This window comes from Pteropus alecto, unplaced genomic scaffold, assembly GCF_000325575.1.
Source record: "Pteropus alecto unplaced genomic scaffold, ASM32557v1 scaffold156, whole genome shotgun sequence".
Lineage (NCBI taxonomy): Eukaryota > Metazoa > Chordata > Mammalia > Chiroptera > Pteropodidae > Pteropus > Pteropus alecto.
In genome coordinates this window covers 3,439,121-3,463,022 of record NW_006437746.1, presented here as the reverse complement: position 1 = coordinate 3,463,022, position 23,902 = coordinate 3,439,121, and the positions used below count along the sequence as shown (strand labels likewise).

Genomic DNA, 23,902 nt, shown 5'->3' with positions numbered 1-23,902 from the left:
TCAGATTCAAGAGGTCCTCTGAAGTGATGTTAATCTCTCACTATCTTGTCTTGACCTGTCCAGTACCTCGGAGCTTGCCAGAGAACTGACACCACAATGTCTCCCCCACTAGAAAGCGACCCCGTTGAGGAACGGGACCACGACTGGTCCAGCTTTGCAGGCCCAGGCCCAGACGCAGTGAGCACAACTAGATATTGATCCTCGTTTCACTTTGCAAGCCTGTTGAGCATCCCTGCATTCCTCTGATAGGATGTGACTCCATTCACCGTGCTAAGTGCCTGGGATCAGCCTTTCTGTGCCATGGGTACACAGACGAAAAGGGCACAGGGTTCAAAATCAAGAGTCCTGGGGGCTGGTTCCGGCTCTGTGTGGCCAGGCCGAACAGCTGAGAACTGCCTGCTCAGTCAGAACTGAAGACCAGGCTCGGGCCCTGTTCTTCCTCTTCTGCACTGCTCCCCCAACGATGCTTATGATTAAAGCTAGAGCCACAAGAAAGAAACCGAAACCATCAGCTGAGCTATACCTCCCTTCAACCGCCAAGAAAAATGCGATGAAATGGCTCTGAGAAGGCCCCAAAGGCATGCTTCAACTGCCGTGCCCTGGTCGGAACCTATGATATATACCTGACAAAAGTGGAACATCTCAACCTTCAAAGCCTGAGAAGGGACATAACAGAAACCGATCAAATCACATATTAAAATACTGATTCATCAAGTTTTTCCCTTACCCTGTTCTACTCCTCTCAGATCCATTCTCCATCCTTCCCTGCCCTAATCTGTGCACCAAGTTTATTCCCTCCAAACAGTATTACCTGGATTGCCTTTGCTGGCTTCTGGTTGGGTCTGGCCAATGGAAGGTACCAGAATGAGAACAGAGTGCTCCCCCATTCCCCACTCCTAATCTGGGGCCACATTTCTGACAGTGCCTGCATCAACCCAAGACTACAACTCCCGTTGGGCAGCTCTTCCCCCATGGTTCCAGCCATCACTGGCATCTGGTAACACTATTTCCTCCCTTTGCCCCTTTGGCCTAGAGGTGCGAGCGACTCCCTGTGGTCCTTAGTCTTTGGGCTCTTCAACATCTCTTATTGGTTCCCTGAAATCCACACATACCGTTATCAAGAGTCCCATCATTAAAGTCTCCTGAATGATCTAAACTGAGTTCCATTTTCTCCCAGAACCTAAAATGGTTCATCTTCTGTCCACAAATTGCTCGCTCTCGTGTGTGCACGCTTGCTCGCCCCACCCCCCCCGTGCCTCATCCCCCAGTGGCCATGTTTGAACATAATGATTCTGTCCAACCATGAGTCTGAAATTAAATTAGAAGGGCTGGTTTCTTAAAAAAGGGAACTGTAACCCCAAGACCTGAGAGGTAACTACGGTCTCTCTACCACATGGCCTGAGAAACAGAAAGCCAATCTGAAAAGACAAGAATTAAGGAAAGGCATAAAAAGCAGCAGAGATGAGCACGGGAGAGCCTAAAGCTCCAACTGCCCTTGACTTCCTGGAGAAACACTTGTAGCCATGTCACGCATAATTTTTTCTGCTTGAGTCAGTTTGTTAGTTAACATAACTAGCAACTGAATCCTCAACACACATGATTAGGTTAATTTCAACTGCTTCTAACCACCACCAAGCCAAAGTGAAATATCCCTGAAACAGTGACAGAATCAAAGGCTAAGGAGAAGGGATGCCAGAAGCTGAAACTGACCGAATAGGTCCAAAAGTGAAAAGTAAAACACAAAATGATTAGGTCGCTAGGGGCAAGAACAGGATTCCAGACAGGCATTGCTTAAGGTGCACTGCTGGCACCCAGTGACCAACTAAACAAAAGTGTAGGTGACTTTAGAACTGAGTCGGTGGAGAGCCCGTGGCAGGCTCATTCACCCGCATTCTGATCTTTTCCAAATGGTATAAATTCTGTTTTGCTCCTCCACATACAGCAAATTTGTGGCCAGTGTTAATATACGAAGTTTTATTTAGTCAGTTTGCATGGCTCTAATATGTCCAAGGTACTGGTAAGAAAGGGGATTAATTTAAAAAAAGAAAACATTGTCCAACTCATCTCTCCTTTAAGGCCTACCTTACTCATTTGATGTTATTGAGTACCTACAAAGTGCTGGACGCTGGCTGGGCCTTAAGGTATCATATGAACAAGTCAACAGATTATTACCTTCCAAGACCCATGATGAGGGAGCAGCTGAGCCTCTAAGACTCCTGGGATCAGGCTTCTGGCCACCTCTGCAATCTGATCTTTCACCATTACCCGTAGCACAAGTGGACTCACCATCCTTTCCCTCTGGAAGGCTCAAGTCTACTTAATTTTTGGTCATACTGAGAACTCGGTTCAAACGCTATTTCCTTAGAGAAGCCTCCCTTGACCTCCCAGAGTAGGCAGGTTATTTTATTTTTCCCGCCTTCAAGCACTCGGTACAATTTCATATATAAACACACAAATAGATATGTAATTTCTGTCTTTCCCTTCTCGCGTGGGAGCTATATACGGGCAGGCCACTTCCTGACCCTGGAGTCTAGCTCAGTTCTGGGTTGATGAATGAAATAGAGTCCTGAAGATAGAGAGAAGGGACACTTGACATGGATTTAGGAAAGCGATTCGACCTCCTTGGGGAAGGCTTCAGGACATTACAGCCCCCAATATTAGCCAGCTCCTTTGGCTTCCACTAACGATAGTGCTCCTTTGATATATACCTTATATTCTATTGCCTTTATTTTATATTCATCTTTGAAATAATAAAGGAATCAAAGGCTGATGTCAAAGGAATGCCACAAGAGATGAAACTAATCATGCTGAACCAAGAGTGAAAAGTAAAACACAAAATGATTAGGTCTATATGGACAAGAACAGGATTCTGGCTACGCTTTGGAGAAACTTTGGGGAGACTTTCTGACCCTGGGAGATTACAGACAAGAAGGACGCACCTGGCCTTCCTCGATAGCTCATTATCAGGGCCAACATTCTCCAGCTCTGGTTCTGGAGTGGTCAAAACCAGGGGTTGAAGTCTGAGTACAGAAGAACTTAGGATAGTTACAGCTGCCTCTAGGGATCTCAGTTCTCCAGAGGCAAAATGGGAAACAGCAAAAATTTACGCTACCAGCTGTGGAGTCGCTTTTTAAACATCTTTTTTTATTCGTAAGGCGATTTATATTTTCAAAGCGCTTTCACCTAGGGTGCCTTCTCTCTCCCTGTGACTTCCAACCACGAGGTGAGAAAAAGCGGGCCAGAAGCCCACCCCAACAGTAAAGCGACAACGCTAGGGCTGAAGAGATGGCCCTGGGGCAGTGCTCCCTCACTAAGAAAAGGTCTCCGGGACTGGGCCCGCCGCTTCGTACCCGGGTTCGGAACCTTGTAGACCCGAAAGGTTGCAAGTGTGCAAACAGTCCTAAATGGACGTTCGCTGCCGGGTTCTAAACACGCCCGCGTCGCCGGCCTCCGGCTGCAAACGCCGGCCGCAGAGCTGTTTCATCACAAGATAAACCCAGACCCGCCGCTCCTCCCGAGGGAGCCGAGGGTTGGCCGCGAGCCGCAGGACCAGGGAAGCTCGGCGGCTGACGCCGGTGCCGCTGCCGCAGGTACCTGGATGCCGTGCACGATGTACACCTTCTCCGCCTCGCTCAGCGTCACGGACGCCATGCTGCCGAGCCGCCTCTTGCGTCATCGGCCTGCGTCGCGCCCGCGCCGACCGCGCCCTCCCGCGCGCGTGCGTCATCAGCCTGAGCGGCGGGCGGCCCCGCCCGCGCCCCCCCCGGCCTCGGCCGCTCCTGCAGCCGCCACCGCCGCCGCTGCCGGGAGCTCGATGGGCTTCTCCTGCGCGCCGCCCCGTGTCTGGCGGAGTCCAGGGAGCCGCGGCGCCTCGTTGCGGGGAGCCATCGTTGCAGCCCGAGGCCGGGTCCCGGCTCGGGGACTGCAGGGGGAGGCGACGGCGGCTGCGGCGGGAGCCTCGACAGGGGCCTGGGACTGGGGAACTGCCTCCGACTTCACGGTCAGTTGGGAGGGAGAACTGGGGTTGATTGGAAAAGCTGGGGTGAGGCGAGAGGCGGGTCGGGGCCGAGCTGGAAGACTCATAGTGAGAGAGGCGCGCCACGCAGTTTGCTCAGAGCTGGAGTTGAAGTAGCAGGTCGTGTGTGCGTGTGCGTGCGTGTGTGTGTATGTATGTACGTATGTATGTGTGAAGCAGACTTCGCGGTTGTTCCGGGGGACCCCTCCCACCACCACCCCTCTCCCCGGTCCTGCATTTCCCTGGTCCCTAGCTAGGATGATTGAAAAGAAGAGGAGATGAAGCCCTCTTCAGGCGGTTCTCCGTGGGAAGGGTCGGGGCCAAGAGTGAGTGTCCTCTAATCCCAAGGCGTCCTCGACTCCACCCCAAGGATTGTCCCCCCCACCCCATTCTTCTCTCCCTCCCCACCCCCCCGCCCTGGGCTGACAGAACGCTGACCCAGGACCTTGCAGGATCCCCTTGCCCCGGGTCGTCGCCGGAGCATTATCCCAGAGAGTAGCGAGGAGAATCTCGGTAACCGGCTCTGGCGAGGGGCGCAGTACCCAGGCGTCCCCAGCGCTTCCCAGCGGTGGCTTGACGGAGTGATCTCTGGGATCACTTGGGGTGGGAGTTGGGGGGCGGGGGGAATCCGACCCCAGGTGATGGCCAAGTAGGAGTATGGGCCTTGGATAACCAGGAAGGATACCTGCAAGGTGAATATAGAGTCACGGAAGGAGCTCATTAAGGCGGGGTAGGCAGAATGTGGTACAGATTTTAAAGGAACCATGTGGATAATCGGAGGAAAGTTAACCAAAAGTGATTGAAGCAAAGAGGGCATCTGATACCTTTTCAAATGTCCCATTTTTGAGGCACCTCCGTGTTCTCAAAAGTGAAAGTAAGTCTTGATATCTTGATCATCCAAAGAATGTTTGGTGTTTCGCAGATAGTATCTTCAATACAGTTTCAGCAGATAACTGTTGGGAGCTTACTGTGGATGAGCTTTGGGCTAGCTTGGAAATCCTAAGGCAAGGAAAACACTTTTGCCCAGAGAAGCTCCCCAGGCAGAAGGGGAAGGCTCTGGGGCCAACATAACCACAGCGCGTGGTGGTTGAGAGCTATGATAGTGACACCAAAGAGCACATGGGAGAGCATGTGGGATAGGGTGGTGAGGCAGAGGAAGGTAAAGAAAAGAAATACTTGCCCACATCCTTAAGCACTAAACTGCTAAGCTCCCCAAATAGATGATCACTTCTTTGTAGACTAGACATAGTTGTTTCTAATGTCTCTGCATAGTTCTCTACAGGTGCACCTACAGGGAAGACGTCTTGCAGGGTTGGACTTTGCCCTCCAGGGAAACTGGGCAAATAAAGCCGGAAGGATTCCTCCCTCATGAAAGCACAGGCACCCCACTTGTTGTGGCACACAAACACCTTTGTGTGTGGTTGGACACCTGGATTCCATGTGAGGAACTCTGATGAGATACCAAGGGACTGCTGACATTAAAAATGGTATTTTGTGCTAGAGATTGCTCAGACAGGAGAAACTCTGGACGTGGAATTTTAGTAGCTAGTATATTTAAGAAGATTAAGGACTTAAACAGTAGCAGCAGATGGACAGATCAGAAAAGACAAAGAAATACCTGAGTTTGGATACCATGGATTCATCCCTATATAAAAATCTTTCAGTATGTCTTTAAAAATATAGAACATCTATTCGGACTGTTCCCCTGACAACTGACTAAAGATGTTAGTCAGTTGCTGGAGAAGGGTTGGCAGTATTTGCTAAATGATATTATGAATGATGTCTGCCATGTTAGGCCAAGTAGGTGTGAGAGGTGTAAACAGTAGAATGTTCATTTAAAATTCTCTGCTAAAACAAGCTTTAACTGATCATTCTACTTCAAGGCAGTCAGAACATTTTTATCCCTTTCGTTGTGATATTGTATTAGACATTTTTTAAACCTATAAATTCAGAGTTCTTTTTTGGTTTATTGAAGCAATTCAAAGAATGTATGTTAGTTAGAAAATCAAGAAGCCAAGGATGGCACATTATTCTATTAAACCATCTTGTTTTTCCGTCACTGTCAGATTCTTTGGGGGCATACTGTTTTGTAGGTCTGTCTATTTTAAATCTCTACTCTATTAATTTTATTTAACACTGACTTACATAGTGTTTGTTATGTGCCAAGCACTATTCTAAAGCACTTTACAGAGATGAACTGATTCAGTCCACACAATAGCTTTATGGTGCAAATGCTGTTATCCAGCTATTTTACAGGTGAAGAAACCAAGGTGCAGAGAAGTTAATTGTCTTGACCAAGGTCACAGGTCACATAACTAATAAGTGGCAGAGCCAGGATTTGAGACCAGGTAATCTAGCTCCAATACCTGCAGACCTAACCATCCCCTTATGCAGTTTCCCCCAGACCCCATATTATTCACGAGAGTTTTTGGTGAAAGAGCCCTGTGTTTGTTAAGGAACCGGTAACTGCCCTATAAGCTACAGTTAGTTTTAATTCCAAAAGCAAGGAATCTGTTCAAACATAAACTCCAATCCTTTTTTTAGAGGAACATAGAATATGGTGCTAATGGGAAATTCCTATGTCTAACCCTTTTAGATACGGGAAAAGGCTATATACAGTCTGAGTAGAGCTTAACTCAAAAGTGCCGAGGACAGCCCTCAACAGCAAGAAGGCCGATGGATCTGGTACAGAGGGTTGAGATAGGCATGGAGACCTAGAGTCCAACCATGTGCCTTGTACCCAGAATAGACATCTAGAAGCTCTTTAAACAACCAAGTATTTGTTTGCATGCCCATGAGTCCCTTGTGTTCTTGTGGGCCTGAAGAGATAAGAAACTGGAAACACACGCCTGCCTAAAAGGAGTCTAGGATTTATTATAGCTGGGGAGCCTTGGCACTTGAACTAGTTACTGCATGAACAAGACAATAAAATAAAGTGTTCAATTGACACTTGTGGTGGTAATTAGACAAGAGGCCAGTCTATAATAAGATGCTAATTGAGCAGGCCAGGCATCAAGGGCAGGAGGTAAGGAGCTGCTGCTAGCCACCCGGAGGCAACAAGGACCTTACAGAGACGGAGTCGATCTGTCCCACCTAGCCTTGGATCATTAAATGGTAGAAGCCGGTGATGGAATGCTTCGGTGCCGTGCTGAGTCTGTGGTGCTGAAGTCGCAGAGAGCTCTTACAAGCCTAGCAGAGGAACGAACATTTTATTCCCCATCCAGAGGTAGCCAGTTTGAGGTCTTTTCCTGTTTATTTTCACAATTAGCCTAGCACCCCAGAAAAGTAAAAGCAAACTACTGTTTTCCCTGTAGATCTGTTTCCTTTTAAATACTTTGAATTTGTCCTGCTTGTATCTCGTCTTAAACAGTAGTCAATGTAAATAATCTGTCATAGTCTGGGCAGCAGGTCTGTGTCTGTCTTGCTGTTCTAGAAATGATAACTTGGGATTACAATGACATAAAATGGATAGGAATACATGGGTAAAGCTTATTTTCATTTAGGGGAAGGGTCTTCACGTGTTGTTTTGAGAGGGTGGTAGGCTATTCCCTATGTCTTTCGTTAGGGTATGTATGAGCAAACGGGATCATGAGTCCTGATTAGTAAATCTAGAAATATTTACACACACACACACACCCTGATAGCCATAGGAAGTAACAGAATCTGAAGCAGAAATAGAGGAGGAGTGATGTTGGATATTGACCTATTGGGGAGGCGGGGGAAGAGGCTAATTCTATGCTGCCTCTAGTTGCTTCCTATTTTTGCATTTTTAAGTCATTCGCCCACCTCTTTGGAAGCAGATTTCCAGAGACAAATGGCCAGGTCATTCCTGGCTCTGAAGTTGCTGTGAACTGTGATTGTGAGAAGGCTACCGTTGTATGTCCCACCTGATTCCATCGTTCTTCCAGGAAAGGCCAGGAAAACTCCATTTTTTCAGTCTCCTTCCAACTGTAACCTTCCTAGTATGTAGAGACTCTTTCGATTCTCTGGGCTACCTCATTCTCCGGCGTCACTGGGGATGGAATGCATCTGGGTGGGATTGATTTTTTACCTTAGGAAAATTAGCCTAGTAGGACAAGTACAGTCCTGTTGCAACGAGTTTTAACTTTGCTATGCAAAAAGTGTGTGTTTTTAAGCCAAGAAATAGTAGCCGGGAATCTAGAAAGGCAGGTTGGTTAGGAAGATAAGGATCTATAGTGGAAAGACTATGGGGCATATAGTCCAATGATCTGGACTTCACCACTAACTTGCTTTGTGACTTTGAGCAAGTCAGTTAACCTCTCTGTGCCTCATTTTACCCTAAAAGGCCTATCTTACTGGGTTGTAAAACTCAAAATAGATCCTGGATATTCAAATATTTAAACATTGAAAAATGGTCACGTTTAACTTCGGATTTTAAGGCTTCTCTCTTTTACCACTTTATAGTGTATTTTGTGATGTATTTTGATAATGTCACTCTGAAAAAATCAAAATGAACAAAAGGGAATGGTAATTAGATGCCATATTAAATTGAAAAAAAACCGAACATGCTTAGGAAAATTGCTAACAATTACTGGTGGGCTTTTTTAATATTAACAAAGGATAAGGAAAGGAACTTAAGGGATGCTTTTGATAAAACTATAAAATCCAAGAAATTAACAAAGGAATTTGTTGAATTTGTTCTGAGGATGAAGGAAACAGGCTCTCATCCCTGCAAGGGCCTGAGCAAGCAGCTCAGTCTTCCCTCTTGTTTTATAGATGAGGAAGCCAAGTCCCAAGGACGGCAGCTGTCTTACCCAGAACCATGACGTCATGAGCACAACTGGGGTAGAACTTTGGCCTCTTGACTCCAAGCCACCTCCATTCTGTTTAGCACTAGCCTCCCATCTGTCTTCAGAGCCCTCCGACAGATGCCAGAGAGCACCTCGCCTGGAAGGCAGGGCCTGTGGACTCGTAGAGCACACTAAGTCCCCTTTCCTTGGTCCCAGGGTCCTCCCAAGGCTCTGCTCCCACATCGTCACTTACAGTGCCAGAGATGAGTAGGACCAGCAGAGATCTGGAAGCGAAATGGCTTCCCTTCTTTCTTGTTGTTTTTGCCCCAGCTTTATTGAGAAATAATTGACATACATCACTGTTTAAGTTTAAGGCGTACAACGTGATGGTTTGATTTACATATATCGTGCAATGATTACCACAGTAGCTTCAGATTCTTCTCATACAGATACAACAAAAGGAAAAGAAAAAGGAAAAATTTTCCTCATGACAGGAACTCAGGATATACTCTCTTAACAACTTTCCTATGTATCATACAGCGGTGTTAGCTATTGTCATCATGTCATACATTCCTATTTACTTAGTTTATACCTGGAACTTCATACCTTTTGACCACCTTCCTCCAATTTCCTCTCCTGCCACCCTCGCCCTCTGGTAACCACAAGTCTGGCATCCTTTTCTATGAATTTGAGTTTTGTTTTTTATTTTGTTTTTTGTTTTTCGTTTTTTTAAGATTCCACATATATGTGAGATCATACACTATTTGTCTTTCTCTGTCTGACTTATTTCACTTAGCATAATGCCTTCAAGTTTCATCCACATTGTCACAAATAGTAGAATTTTGTTTTTTATGGCTGAATGATATTCCTGTGTGTGTGTGACAACTTCTTTACACATCTATCAGTAGACACTTAGGTTGTTTCTATGTCTTGACTAATATAAATAATGCTGCTTTGAACGTGGGGGTACAGATATTTTTTCAAGTTAGCGTTTTCATGTCCTTTGGATAGGTTCCTGGAAGTGGAATTGCTGTATCATATGGTAGTTCTATTTTTAATTTTTTAAGGAACCTTCACACTGTTTTCCATAGTGGCTGTACCTATTTGCAGTCCCACCAGCAGTGTATAAGGGCTCCTTTCCTTTTCTCCACATCCACGCCAACTTTTGTTGTTTCTCTTTGATGATTGCCCTTCTAACAGGTGTGAGATGATATCTCATTATGGTTTTAACTTGCATTTCCACTATAACTAGTGATGTTGAGCATCTTTTCATGTACCTGGTGGCCTTTCATGTATCTTCTTTGGAGAAATGTCTATTCAGGTCCTTTGCCCATTTTTTTCAATTGAGTTATTTGGTTTTTTTGCTATTGAGTTGTATGAATTCTTTATATATTTTAGATATTGACTCCTTATCAGATACATGGCTTACAATCTTTTTTTCCTTTGGTTTACAATATTTTTTCCCATTCCATAGGTTGTCTTTTCTTTGTTGATGGTTTCTTTTGCTGTGCAGAAGTTTTTTAGTTTGATGTAGTCCCACTTGTTATTTTTGATATTGTTTCTTGTGATTTAGGTGTCATGTCTAAAAAATCATTACCAAAATTCATGTCAGAGAGCTTTATTCCTATGTTTTCTTCTAGGAGTTTCATGGTTTCAGGTCTTACATTTAAGTCTTTAATCCATTTTGAGTTAATTTTTGTGAGTCCATTCAGGTCTATTTTCATTCTTTAACATGTGAATATCCAATTGTCCCAGTACCGTTTATTGAAAAGACAGTTTTTTCTTCATTGAACATTCTTGGCTCCCTTGTCAAATATTAGTTGACCAAATATGCTTGGATGGGCTCTTGATTCTGTTCCATCAGTCTAGTTATCTGTTTTTAATGCTAGTACCATACTGTTTTGATGACTGTAGTTTTATAATACAGCTTTGAAATCAGGAAGTGTGATGCTTCCTGCTTTGTTCTTCTTTCTCAGGATTTCTTTGGCTATTTGTGAAAGAGACCATTTTACTTCTCTCTTTCCAGTTCTGATGCCTTTCTTTCTTTTTCTTGCCCGATTGCTCTAGCTAAGACTTCTAGTACTATGTCGAGTAGGAGAGGTGAGAGTGGGCACCCTTGTCTTGTTCCTGATCTTAGAGGAAAAGCTTTCAGCCTTTCACCATTGAGTATGGACTTGTCATATATGGTTTTTATGATTTTAAGATATGTGCCTTTTGCGCCTAATTTAAAAATATTTTTTTAAATCACAAATGGATGAATTTTGTCAAATGCTTTTTCTGCATCCATTGAGATGGTCATGTGACTCTTTTCTTTCATTCTGTTAATGTGATGTATCACATTGATTGATTTGCATACGTTGAACCATCCTTATATCCCGCTTGGTTGTTGTGTATAATCCCTTTAATGTGTTGCTGAATTTTGTTTGCTAGTATTTATAGAGAATTTTTATATGTATTATTCATCAGGATTTTGGCTTGTACTTTTCTAGTAGTGTCCTTTTCTGGTTTTGGTATCAGGATAATTTTGGCCTTGTAAAATGAGTTTGGGAGTGTTCCTTCCTTTTCAATGTTTGGAAGAGTTTAAGAAAGATTGGTGTTCATTCTTTAAATGTTTGGTAACCTTCACCAGTGAAGCCATCTGGTCCTGGGCTTTTGGGGGAGATTTTTTTTTATTACTGACTCAGTCTTCTTACTAGTAATCGATCTATTTATATTTTCTATTTCTTCCTGGTTCAGTCTTGGTAACTTGCATGTTTCTAAGAATTTTTCCGTTTCTTTTAGGTTGTCCTGTTTGTTGGCATGTAGTTGTTCATAGGATCCTCTTTTGATCCTTTGAATTTCTGTGATATCCATTGTAATATCTCTTTTTCATTTATAGTTTTGGTGATCTGGGGCCTTTCTCTTTTTTCCTGGATAGTCTAGCTAACAGTTTGTCAATTTTGTTTATCTTTTCAAAGAAGCAACTCTTGGTTAATCTTTTGTGTTTCTGTCCTCGATTTTATTGTTTTATGCTCTATTTCTTTATTATTTTCTTTCTTTCTTCTGCTAACTTGGGGCTTGGTTTGTTCTTTTTCTCGTTCCTCACATTTTAAAGTTAGGTCGTTTACTTGGGATCTTTCTTAATTCTCAGTGTCAGGGTTTATTGCTGTGAACTCTCTTAGAACTGCTTTTGCTGCATCCTCCCAGCTCTGGGATGTTGCGTTTCCATTTTCATTCGTCTCAAGAAACATTTTTATTTCCCCTTTAATTTCTTCTTCGATCCATTGGTTGTCGAAGAGCGCCCCTCCTTGGAGCCTGGCACCATCGCGGTAGCTGGTCCTCTCCTTCTCTGCCCCAGCTCCCCTTTCACATCCCTCCAAGCACTTTTGCTTTTAGTCCCTAAAAAAACCCGGCTCTTGCCTGGGTGATGTCACAGTGGCTGCATGTCTGCACATGGCACAATGTGGGGTCAGGTGCTATTTTCAGCACCCTTAGGTGGGAACCTTTGCTGGCGGGTCTCTGCCTAGCATGGGTGGGCTTTCTCTCAGAAGAAGCAGTGTGCTAGAACTTGACCCCACAGGAAATGTTTCCCAACAGAAGATTTTAGGGACTCGATCTTAGAGTGGCTCCCGGCTGCAGCTTCACAGCCCTCCTGCTTCCTAGGTTAAGACAAGATCAGTCTTCTGAGTGTGGGCTGGTGTTCAGCCAGGGCCCCACCTAAGAGCACAAAATGCATAAGTTCAGGCCTGTGGCCTGTGAATGTCACTGCATGTGGCCCACCCAATGATGCCATCTCTGCATAACCATGCGCGGGCAAGAGAGCCAAACTGTAAGTAACCCAAGGTCACTGGCAGACACGTCAGTGCCACTCCCCTTTTGTTTTCTAGTTATTGGACAAAATGAATGGTTGTAGTGAGTAGCAGCTGAAAGTAGGCTCTGAACTGAGAGCAGGCTTGGGAGTGTATCCTGTCTCCATTGCTTCCTAGAAGTGTGAACATAGGCAAATCTTTCCCTGCCTCAGTTTCCTCGTCTCTGAAAGGGGGTGGAAACTCGAGATTTATACCTACAAGACACAGGGGACATGAGAGTCAGATGGGGTGAGATGTATCTAGTGGACAGCCCAGTGGCTGGTAATAGACATTCAGGAAATCGGGAAGAGTCGGGACCCCGCTCTGCATTTAGCCCGCCCCACGCGGTGGCAGCAGCCAAGCAACGTGCCTGTCTTGGAATCTACCCTGACAGAGGCCAGAAGGCAGTTCGGTGTCAAATGGGATCATGCACCCAATTACTAAGGGTTCCACATCTATGAGTGTATTGCACTCGTTGACAGATGGGAATTGGCTAGCTAGATCAGTAATACATTGTTGCCTTTATAAAGATTTTCCTGCTAGGTTGCAGACTTCCTGGAAGGAGGAGTTAATGCAGGAGATGGCAGTAAAAGCAAGTAGCAGGTACCACCTGCTGGACCTGAGAAGGAAGTGAGCCACCTCTCTAAACATTTTATGAAAAACCAGTTGACTCCTTGAGCTTAATTTTTTCACCCATCTGTAGAACAGGCTGGACCAGAGTTTGAAAGAGATCAACTAGCCCAGCAGAAGTATGGTTCATTAAAGAAACAGAAGTAAAATTACAGAAGAAAGGATATTATTATTTTTTAAAGAATGGGTATTATAGGCTCCCGTAGCTACTGGAAGGAAAGTCATTTCTTGGATTTTTTTAAAAAAGAGCATAGAGCTTAGCGATCCAGTCCTTCCTTCTCACTTTAGAGATGACGTTAAAACTAAGTTGAAGAGACTTCTCAGATCCATCAGATGTGTGCGAGGAAGCAGGAAATAGAACCGATATTTCCTGCTTGATCTTTCCTCTTCTCCCTCCTTACAAAAGAGCAGCAGCAGCAGCAGCAGCAGCCATGAGCTGTTCTCTAAATGTGGTCTGTGGTGGCAAGCAGAGCTGGTTTTGAATCCTGGCTTTACCACTCCCTCACTATATGACTTTGAGAATATTACCCCAAACCTCTGCACCTCACACTCTCCATCTATACGATGAATAATAAAAGCTACCAAGCTAGGTTGTCGTAAGAATTTGAACAAGCCGCTTTATATGAGTCCTCAATCACAATAGGCATTCAGTAAATGCTGGCGTCCATCTCCATTCCTACAGGCAGCACTGAGTGTTTTAGACAAAATCTCAAATGGGCTTTGATGTCCTCTTCTGTACAACAGAAGAATGTGACTGAAATCTAGTAGATGGTCTCTATAATTCGGATAGCGATTCTTTTTTACCAGTTACTCTTACGCGTAGTCTTGTTCTAAAGTTGCCTCATTCATTTTTCTCATTGTTGCAATATGCGATAAAGCACAGCCATAGAAAGGGGAAGTGTTACCCAAACGAGTGGTAGTTTCTACTGATCCCCAATGTTTGTATCACATATTTTGTCGTCCTGTATGTGGGCGTGTATTTTTTAATAGTTCTAGAAAGCTGGGAGGTGGTAAACGAGCCAGCTGTAGGACAGTAAGTATTTGTGTAAGTGCAGGAGCTGTTGGCCTCCGTGAGCCGTCCAAATCCCAAAGCTTTTTCTGAAATGAAGACCCGTTGTTAGGAGTCTGAGCGTGGACACGAGTGGTTATATAAGACGTGGCCAGTTAGGAGGCAAGAAGGCAAATTTAACCCAGCACTTCCCAGTTCCCTCAGCGAACTTTAGTGTGTATCGGGTTTGGTTGGGAGGGTGCAGTATTTCCCTTTTTAAAGTTTTTTGTTAAAGGTTGAGTGTGACAGAGGCAAGAGGCAAGAGGGAGGAGCAAAGATCTCAGGAGAGGCCAGCAGCCTCTGCCTGTCTGGACACCTCGCTGGCCTGACTAGGTGTGCTGCGGAAGATAAGGCACCTTTCCCTTGGACCACACCTTTTGGGAAAAGTTCAGTGACTCATTCTGGTTCTTTATGAAACATTTCAAATACAGTGATTCATGGTTCATTCTTTGTTTTTCTGAGAATCATCTAAAAATGGGTATAAAATTTCCAGTCCTTACACAAATTACATCAAGGGAATTGTGGCCCAGATAAATTAACTTGCTGCTTGATCAGATCCATTTCTAAAGCTCCCAGGCCCGGCCCTTTGTTTGTCTTTGAAGTCTGGCAGGGGCTTTTTTTGTCGGGGGGCGGCGGGGAGGTCCGGCCTGCGCATACTTTGGTGCTTTAGGTGTATCGCTCTGACATGTGAGAAGCTCTAAAAGAGGCAAACACTATCCTTAAGACCATAGGATTTAAACCAAGGCGGTTATTGATAGACTCATGAGGTTGAATTTCAGTCGAGAATTACAATAGAAATATCAAAAAAAGACGCTGCCTTCTTTCAGTGGACCTTTTAAGTGGCTGTTTACTTAGTTAACGAGTAAAAATTAGTTTATGTGAGAATCTCATCTTTAGGGCAAGTTCAGGAGGATACCAGACCAGCCCCTGAACAATGTTCCAACATGATACTAGATTTATTGAACTATTAAATGTTCACCTGAAACAAATGTTGACCTAAGTTAAAAGCCTCCCGTTTGAGGGTTTCTGCTACCTTGCTGACGTGCATGACATCTGCTAAGGAGTTGATGAAATTGAGTTTCAGCTATGTAGTTCCTACTGTAGAGACCCAGAAAATTTAATCCTTTAATTTTTTTTTTTTTTCGAGTATTTCTATGCCAAAGGAATACCTTATTCTCTAAGCCAGGAAAATAATTGCACCTAATTCTGAGTTTATGAAACCAGGCTGTGTACAGATACTTCATACGGACCTGTAAATCCAGCCCCCCAACCAGCACCTCCACCCTCCCTGCCAGGCCCGCCCCTGCCTTTGTCTAAATAGTACACTTCCCCTGGTTCCAGGCCCTGCTGAGACCCCGCCCCTTCAGAAGTCCTGGCCTGAAAAAAAATACCTCACTTCTGGTAGTGAGGGTTGTTTGTACTGGGGAAGGCGTACTATTTGCCTCTCTGTTGGGCCATTCATTAGAAACCTATGTGTTAGGATTGTCTGTTTTACATATCCATTTACTCAAGAAATAGTGATTTGAGCACATGCTCATGCCAGATACCAGGCTACGAAGCTAAACAAATGGGACTTGCAGGTTAGTAGGAAGAAAGCAAGACCGGTCTCACCAGGTTGGGAGTTGGGAGCTGGGAGCGGGGAATGGCAGGGCCTGAACAGGGCAGCACACACACGTTATTGTCCTCGTTATCCCTTGTGTGTGAGCCCCTTGCACAATTCCTTGTGTTTAGTGGCTGCTCCATAAATATCTATTTGAGTTGAATTGAATTGCAGTGAGGACACATTAGAGAGCGAACAAGGCAGGGGAAGGGGCTGAGGGGGAGGGGAGGGGACTGGAGGAGGCTGCCCCTCTGCGGGGAGGGCTGGCCGGCAGGAGTGGCACTGGGGGTCCTGGGACACACCAGCCTTCTCGCGTGCCGGCCCCAGAGGCCTGAGCAACCGGTTCTGCCCAACTCCTGCACGCAAGGACTCGGTGAGGAGTGGGTCACTGGGGAAGAGCCACTCCTCAGCCCCAAGAGTTGGAGTTTCCCTCATTCAAAACAGAAACGGAAAAGAGCTAAACATCTGCCTCTTCTGTCATTGTTAGGGGCAGAGTGAAGGGAGTGAATACGTTTGTTTCAAGGTGGATTTTTTCTCAAATTTCTCAGATTTACAGTTGGCTAATTTAAGGAAGAAATCCTTGTTGGAAAGCTTTCCACTGCTTTGGGCGGGGAAAGCGGGGCTGAGGGTTAAATAAACACTTTACAGCAGTATGCCTTGATTGGTTTTGATTGAGATATTTCGAAACTCTCAAGTGTGGGTTGGAGTGTGTGCTTCAGTTCAGCGGCACTTGGTGTCCGGCTCTGCTTTCCCAGATCACAGATTCTCACTCACCAGTGAGGGACGATGGGAAAACAGATCCTCTGTACACTCTCTGGTCCCACGTTGTGCAAGGGTGGGGCATTCTGGTTACCTGAGTAAGAGGTAACCTATATTGTGGTCCTACTCGGTGCACCTGCACCCATCCACGATGTGGCCACAGCCCTGAACGTAAGCAGACGAGGCTTTCACGAGGCGGAGCTGGCGTCAGAGCCCGTGCCTGTAATGAACACAAACAGTGAGCGGCTGCCACGTGCCAGGCACTGGGCCGATGAAAAGACAGGGCCCCCGCCCGTCAGAACAGTGTAGGGGGAGAGCAGAGCGGGTGTCTCCTGAAGGCCTGCCACCTAAAATGAGTCCCCTTCCTTTACAAACAAACAGATCTAACAAGATTTAGTTTTATTTGCTTTTCCAGCCCACAGCCAATGAGCAGCAGTAAACAGAGGGTGTGTTGGGAGGGTTGGTAGCTGTAGACACAGAAATGACAGCAGCCTGAATGGAGGAGGAACACAGTGGGTGTGAGGCGGCCAGCCCAGCGAATCCCCGTACCACCTGTGGACACCGTTACCTAACACGCTCCAGTAACTGATGATGATTTAGTCTGGTGATGACTAAATCCTTCCGAAGAAATGGACAGCTATTGTCCTTAAGACAGGAACAGCTATATCTTTACTTTTGTTTTTAAGACTTCCATCTTAACCTGCGTGGTTAAAATGTGTTTCTGCTTAGGAACGAGCCACAGTCCCTGGGAAATTTATTTATGTGGAAGGGCCTATTCCTCAGGAAAACCACACATATGAAACATAACTCTGGTTTAGGAGAGCCATTGCCATATGTACAGTCAAGAATGAGCAAGTGTCAGGATAGAGGATAATCATCTACTCTGACTATAACCTGAGCATAATTTAATCACTAGAAGCATCTAAACAGGAACATTGCTCTGAGATATATTTTCAGTGATCCTCCGTTTCTGAAAACCACACCACTGGTGATCACTGAAGAGCAGTTTGATGGCGTACACAGGTTATGGTAAAATGACCGGTGGCTATGCTGCCGTAGATGTGGGTAGGGTGGTGTGAGCTGTAACTGACCCTCTCTGTCACACTGAGCTGTTCTGCAGGAAAAGCAGGAGCAGGGCTGGATCTCAGTTTTTTATCTGGTGTGTAACAACTTCCTAGAACCAGGGATCAGCATCCTTCTATAAAGGGCCAGAGAGTAAATACTTTAGGCTGGATAGTCGTATAAACTCCAGAACTACTCAACTCTGCCATTATAATGCCAAAGCAGACATAGATAATATGTCATTGATGGGATGGCTGTGGTCCGATAAAACTTTACTGGTTTAGAGCTGAAATAGTAATTGTGAGAACATAGGTGATATACATACACATCTATATGGCAACAGGTAAAACCAAGAGAATGGTTGCATCTGGAGGTTGTCAAAATGTTGAGCTTCAGTCAGGTTTAAATCATCATGGGATTTCATGGGATTTCAGCATTTCGTTTGGGTTGAACAGAGTTTAGAATTTTAGAATTTGCTGGGCACGGGTCAGGGTCCAGAGATATCCCTGGCCTGTGACTTCCTGTCCTGTTTGGTGCTTCAGAAGATATCCCTGCCTTTTTTAATGCCCCTGGGATATCAGTGGCAACACTAACTGCCACTGTCTTCTGGAGAGCACAAGATTGCTTCCTTAGAAAATCCTGGTCGATGGACTGTCAGGAGCCACCGCTTTTACTCTGCGTAGGAGTGTCATGACTTCTTGTTCACCAGTTCCCAACAGCATGTGATAGTCACTCTGAGTATTTGTTGAGTGATGCTTCTCTGGACAGGTACATGGTTCACATTTAACTACCTTTCAGTCATTAATTCTCTGCCACCCTGGGAATGGAGGGCCTGGCCTTATTCTTTCATTATTAGTGTGTACAACGTTTCACTCTATCAATTCGAGTAGTAGTTACTGCTCTGCCCTCGGTGTTCTGGACACATCCTTACTTTTCGTGACTACTCTCTCTCTGTTGGGGGTGAGGACAGTGGAGGAAGAGGGAAAATGGACAAAAAGAAATAACCCAACGCAGCCATTGCGAGCTCACCCTTGTGTGTAGAGCCGCGGTCTTCAGAAGAGCTCACATAGCCAGTGCTGCTTTTGAGTGATTTCCTCTGCCGTGAAGTGACTTGAGTTTTCAAAAGACTGAGATGTCACTTGCTGTGCTGCAGTCTGTGCTACGGGTGGCTTTCCCATGGCACGTACATCTGGTAGTAAACTTGAGCCATCATAGTTTCTAACTGAGAAACCCGGTCGGTGATGCAACAGGCCACCGAGTTTAAGAGAAAGAAACAGAGGAGGGACATTGCTGTATCTTGTAGCACGTGCTGGGGACAAATAGACTTTAGTTACTGATTCGTAGTTATTTCATTGCTGTCTCCAGAGACTCAAGCCGCAGTGTTAGGAAGAAAAGACGCATTGCCCAGCGCTTGTTTCTGAAGGAAGAGAGAGCGCGCGTGCACAGTCTGTGCTATGTGCAGGGCGCTGCCGGCCACAGCGTTCAGCACGAGCACCTCCCACCCCCTCCGCCCTCACGCCAACCCTGTGCGGAGGTGGCTGGGGCTGGCATGTGTTCTTCTCACAGGTGAGGAGACAAACACTCACGAAGCCCCACAGCCTGGTGGTGGGGAAACATCTATGGACTCGTGTCCAACGTTCCTACACTTTGCCCGGTCACCCCCAAGGGGAACAACTCACAGAGGCTCATATTCCCGGAACAGAAACCATTTTGGCCACAGGGCTGAAAGCCTGGCTTGTTTCAAGAACTAGCCGATCTGACCAACTGTTTTGCCTTTGTCACTAGCTAATGCAGGACAGTTAGAATGTCTTAGCCCTCTTCCCGCTTGCCGCCAGTGTTAATTTAACACGATGCCTAGGAATGCTACATTTTCTAGGATTTGACATTTTCAGCTATTGAGAATTACTATATTTCGTAAATGGAAATACCACTCCTAAAAACAGAATACTATACGTAGAATGATGCCATTTGTTTCCAAAACTATCGATATACTAAAGTGATGTGAAAATATTGGGGGTGAGGTCAGGACCGTAATTCGCAAGTTGTCTTGGGGTGAAGGCTGCAGCCACAAGCGCTGCTGGCGAGTATTCTTGGGGCGAACGGGAAAAGGGTTAATGGCTGCAGCTTACCGCGAGTCCTGCGTGGCCACCGCTTTCCTCCCACTCGTTCCTGTTAACCGCAGATGGCCTCAGCGTCGGTTTCTGGCTTGTCCGTGCTGTCACTGCTGAAGAGAGTGTCCCCAGTGGGCTTGGTGCTTCCCCCCGACCCCACCCCCATCTCTTAGGTCCCAATTTGAACATATCCGTTGAGACACTGTCTGCCCAGTAGATCTGTAAAAAACGAGACCTGGTTCTAGTCTGCTCCCGAGTCGGTGAGCTTTGCATGCTGCCGCTGCCCCGGCTGCCACTGGGTAGGGCATTTGCCCCGTGAAGGCTGTGGGCAAGGTGGCCCTAGTTCACAGAGGCTGTTAATGCTCAGAATAGGGAGGAGGGCTCCCATTTGAAATGAACAGAAGGTTTAGGCAGCTTTTCTGCGGGAGGGTCACACACAGGCACCTGGCTCACTTTGGAAAGGTAATTTTGTCAAGTCTCCTTGACGACAAGGTAACTCCTCTGGGTCTTTCTTGTCTTCCAGATGTCAGTATGGACAGAATAGCTTATGATGCTTACCCCCGCCCACCACTTCCGAGACATTGAGCGGAAGCCAGAATACCTCCAGCCGGAGAAGTGTGTCCCCCCTCCCTACCCTGGTCCTGCGGGAGCCATGTGGTTTATCCGCGACGGCTGCGGCATCGCTTGTGCCATTGTCACCTGGTTTCTGGTCCTCTATGCGGAGTTTGTGGTCCTCTTTGTCATGCTGATTCCATCCCGAGACTACGCGTACAGCATCGTCAATGGAATTCTGTTCAACCTGCTGGCCTTCTTGGCCCTGGCCTCCCACTGCCGGGCCATGCTGACGGACCCCGTGAGTATGTCTGGGCTCATTTTGACTAGCCCACACTCTCCCCTTCTGGTCCTGGCATGGCCGCAGCCTGCATGCTTCCCCTGACCTCAGGAATGTGGGCGACAGGAGGGCCAGGGCTGGGGTGGGAACGTGAACTTGGGCCCCGCTGAGGGGACACCGTCTGCCACAGCCCGTCTGTCTTGGGCGAATGGTACCATATGTATATTGGTGCGTACGTTAATGGACCTGCTGTGGGAGGGGTTTGGTCCAGGGGAGGCCTCACCTCAGCTAGAAAGGTACAGTCAGATGGCTGTGGAGCCTGGGCCAGGTGATAGAGTGGAAGACAGCTGGGGGTTGGGTGGAGACAGCCTCACAGCGAAGACAGGACTAGAGCTAGGTGGATTTGAAATTAAAGCCACATCCAGTTCCAAGAAGTAGCCCAGAAATGGCCTTCACTTTGGGTGAGGCTCATTTTTTTCTGAAAAGCTGGACAAACCTGTTGTAGGCCAGCAAGTGCCTCCCGGTGAATACCTATGGGTAAGGCGGTGGCGTCCTGCACCTTGACTTAGCTAAATATATCAAGCTGTGCAAGTGGCTCTTGAACATCATGTGCCCTGCTATTAGATCCTCTGTTCCTGTTCTTTATCTCGTGTGGGAAAGGCAAGAGTGTTATTTGATAAAGATCTCCTGTAGCTTGTTTCAATACGTGGGGTGTGTTTAAATGAAGGGAAAACATTCTAGTGGCGGTGGCACTGGCCATACGGATTTCAGTTCTGTGAGCCTCAGGTAAAGCTCAGAAAAGATACTGGGTTCTGAGCTAGTTCCTGTCTCAGGCTCCATTTCTTGCTGGTTCCGGCGGTGGATCGTTACTCCATCCCCAGGGAAAGCAGTTTCCCAGTTCAATTACATGTCAGCTGCTGGTCCAGACAGCGCCTCTTCTCATGCACGTGCCGGGCAAGTCACACACTGGCGGGCAGGTTGTAATCGGAAGTGTCCCAAATCACAAAGGTATAAAAGAGTTTCCCCATTAGCATCAACTCCGTCAGACTGGAAACAAGTTCAGGATTCATTCAGAAATGTTTATGATGCCCTTGCTACAGGGGATCCAGGAGTAAAAGATACTATTTTCCTCACCTTATAATTTAGTTTCTGTTAAGCCGCAGGCACTGTTCCTACCCACCAGGGTGCCCTCTGTCTAGAAGAGCAGATGGGTGAGGCTCGCCCTGTGTGATGAAGGCTGTAGCGGGAGGAAGCAGGGGTTGCTTGGTAGAACAAGGGAGGGGGGACGTTAGCCAAGCAGGGGTGGCTGCTTGGAGGAGGTGATGCCCAAGCCATTTCTCATCAGAGCAGTGTATATAATCAGGGGACGGGGAGGGCAGTAGGGCAGGAAGATACTGACTACGTTCCAGGCAGAGGGAGCAGCATGCGCCAAGACACAGGAATGCAGGCGTTTGGCTCCTCCTGGCACCCGGGAGTTTTTTGGAGTGGCGGGAACTTAGGAGGAGAACGGGTTCGGGTTGGTGGTGCTGGTGGGGATGCTGAGGGGCAGTCTGAGGCGCCTGAGGATGTTAGAAGAGTGAAGAGGTCAGATTGTCGTTTACAGACTGAGGTTTGCTCTGGCAATAGAGAGGAGGAGCCCTGGGGACACCGAGGACGGATGGGATACAATGAATGGCATGTTCGTTGAGTGAGAGCTTTACCACGTGAGAGGTTCCATTCTGAGCAATGGATACAGCTGTGAGCAAGGGGACCAAAATCCCCGCCCTCCTAAAGTTCACATCTTCACACCGGGGTCAGGCGGCAAGACAGACTGAACGAGGCAATTTCAGGAAGCAGTGAGTGCTGTAAAGACGATGAAACAGTGTGATGGGGTGATGTGGTGGTGACTTTTTCCGGGGCTGAGGGGGACACTTTACATCCAGGTGGTCTGAGAAGACCTCTCTGAGGCGGTGCGTTTGAGCTGAGACCCGAGTGACGTGAAGTTGCTAGTCAGGCAAATGAAAATCTGAGGGCAGAGCCTTCCGGGAAGAGGAGGGTGGAGGTTCGAAGGCCCCGGGGTGGGAGTGCTTGGCGTGTGTGAGAAACAGGGCTAAGACCAGGGTGACTGTAGCATGGTGAGTGGGGACGAGAGCAGCTAGCAGAGGTGGAGTGGACTGCAGAAGCCAGATCGTGCAGATCTGCAGGGCCTTGTGGACCAGCGAGAACTCTGGTCTGTATCTAAATGCAGTGGGAAGCTGTCAGAGGCATGATGCGACCTGCCTTGTGCCTGGGGTGGGAGTTCGAAGGATAGCAGATCAAAGCAGGAAGATGAGAGGTATTGCAGTGGTCCCAGCAAGACGTGTGGCTCGGATCAAGGTGGGAGCCGTGAAGCTGGAGAGAAGCTGTGGGATTTGGATATATTTTAAGCCACTATTTCTCAAGCCCGGCAGCACATTCGAGTCCCTTGGGGAGCTTTTAAGAAGTACTGATGCCTGGGCCCCACCCCCAGAGACTCTACTGTAATTGGTCTGGGGTGGGCCCCTGGGTATTGGGATGCTTTAGAGCTCCCAGGAGTCTCAGGTTCAGCCAGATCTGAGACCTTACGTTCAGCAGAGCTAATAGAATGGACAAGAATAGAGAGTGTACCTTCCAGACTCTTTTTGGCTCGTGCAGCTGGGAGATTGCTGATGCCATTTATTGAATGGTAGAGTTTGGGGAGAACAGATTTTGGAAAAGAAATCAAGGCTTTTGTTCTGGCCAAACTGTGTCTATACTGCATGTGAGCAGAGATGCTTGGTGGGCAATAGATAGCCAGGTCTGGGGCTGGTGGAGGTCAGGATCAGAGAGGGGAATGTGGAGGTCATTGGTTTCCAGAGCCATGTGAAGCAGGGAGCTGAATGTCCGGTGAGATGGGGGTGGGCAGGATTCCTCCTTGGCTGTCCTCACATGTGTGTACTCTTTTACCTCCACACTGACTCGTGTCACTTCAAGGGACCTGCTCAGTCTGGCCCCTTGCAGTTAGGTGCAGGTGAAAACGATCCTCAGTATGGTATGTTGCTCGGCTTCTAGTCCCGAACGGGTGAGAGCCATAGACTCTATCCCAAATGCCAGCCAGCTGGTTTTGCTGGTGGCCTCAAAGGAACCTGGGCAAAAAAAATGAAGCACCTGTCAAATATTGACCATTGTACGGGGAGGAACTCAAAGCATGTCCTGCAGACAGGCAGCATCTCAGGCTCTTCGGGCCACCACCTGCCTCTCCCCACTCCCACCCAGCCTGTGACATCTTAT

General features: G+C 46.8%; 2 protein-coding genes across 13 annotated transcripts in view; one reads left to right on the top strand and one right to left on the bottom strand.

The window, feature by feature from the left end:
- Positions 1 to 3,685, bottom strand: part of EXOSC7 (exosome component 7) — a 29,297-nt gene extending 25,612 nt beyond the window's left edge. Inside the window, exon 1 of the mRNA XM_006914854.3 lies at positions 3,595 to 3,685. Coding sequence (XP_006914916.1) covers positions 3,595 to 3,651 — 57 coding nt within the window. The 5' untranslated portion in view covers positions 3,652 to 3,685. The remainder of the gene's footprint in view (positions 1 to 3,594) is intronic.
- Positions 3,686 to 3,776: 91 nt separating this feature from the next.
- The window catches only part of ZDHHC3 (zinc finger DHHC-type containing 3), a 46,725-nt gene continuing 26,599 nt past the window's right edge, over positions 3,777 to 23,902 (top strand). For 5 of the 12 annotated variants that reach the window (XM_025048900.1, XM_025048898.1, XM_015591721.2 and 2 more), the window contains exons 1-2: positions 3,777 to 4,000; positions 20,327 to 20,656. In XM_025048900.1, the coding sequence (XP_024904668.1) occupies positions 20,351 to 20,656 (306 nt within the window). In that variant the 5' untranslated portion in view covers positions 3,777 to 4,000; positions 20,327 to 20,350. Of the gene's footprint in view, positions 4,001 to 5,287; positions 5,503 to 6,271; positions 6,364 to 19,057; positions 19,259 to 20,326; positions 20,657 to 23,902 lie in introns of all 12 variants that reach the window. The other 7 variants (XM_025048896.1, XM_015591720.2, XM_015591724.2 and 4 more) reach the window with 7 other exon arrangements.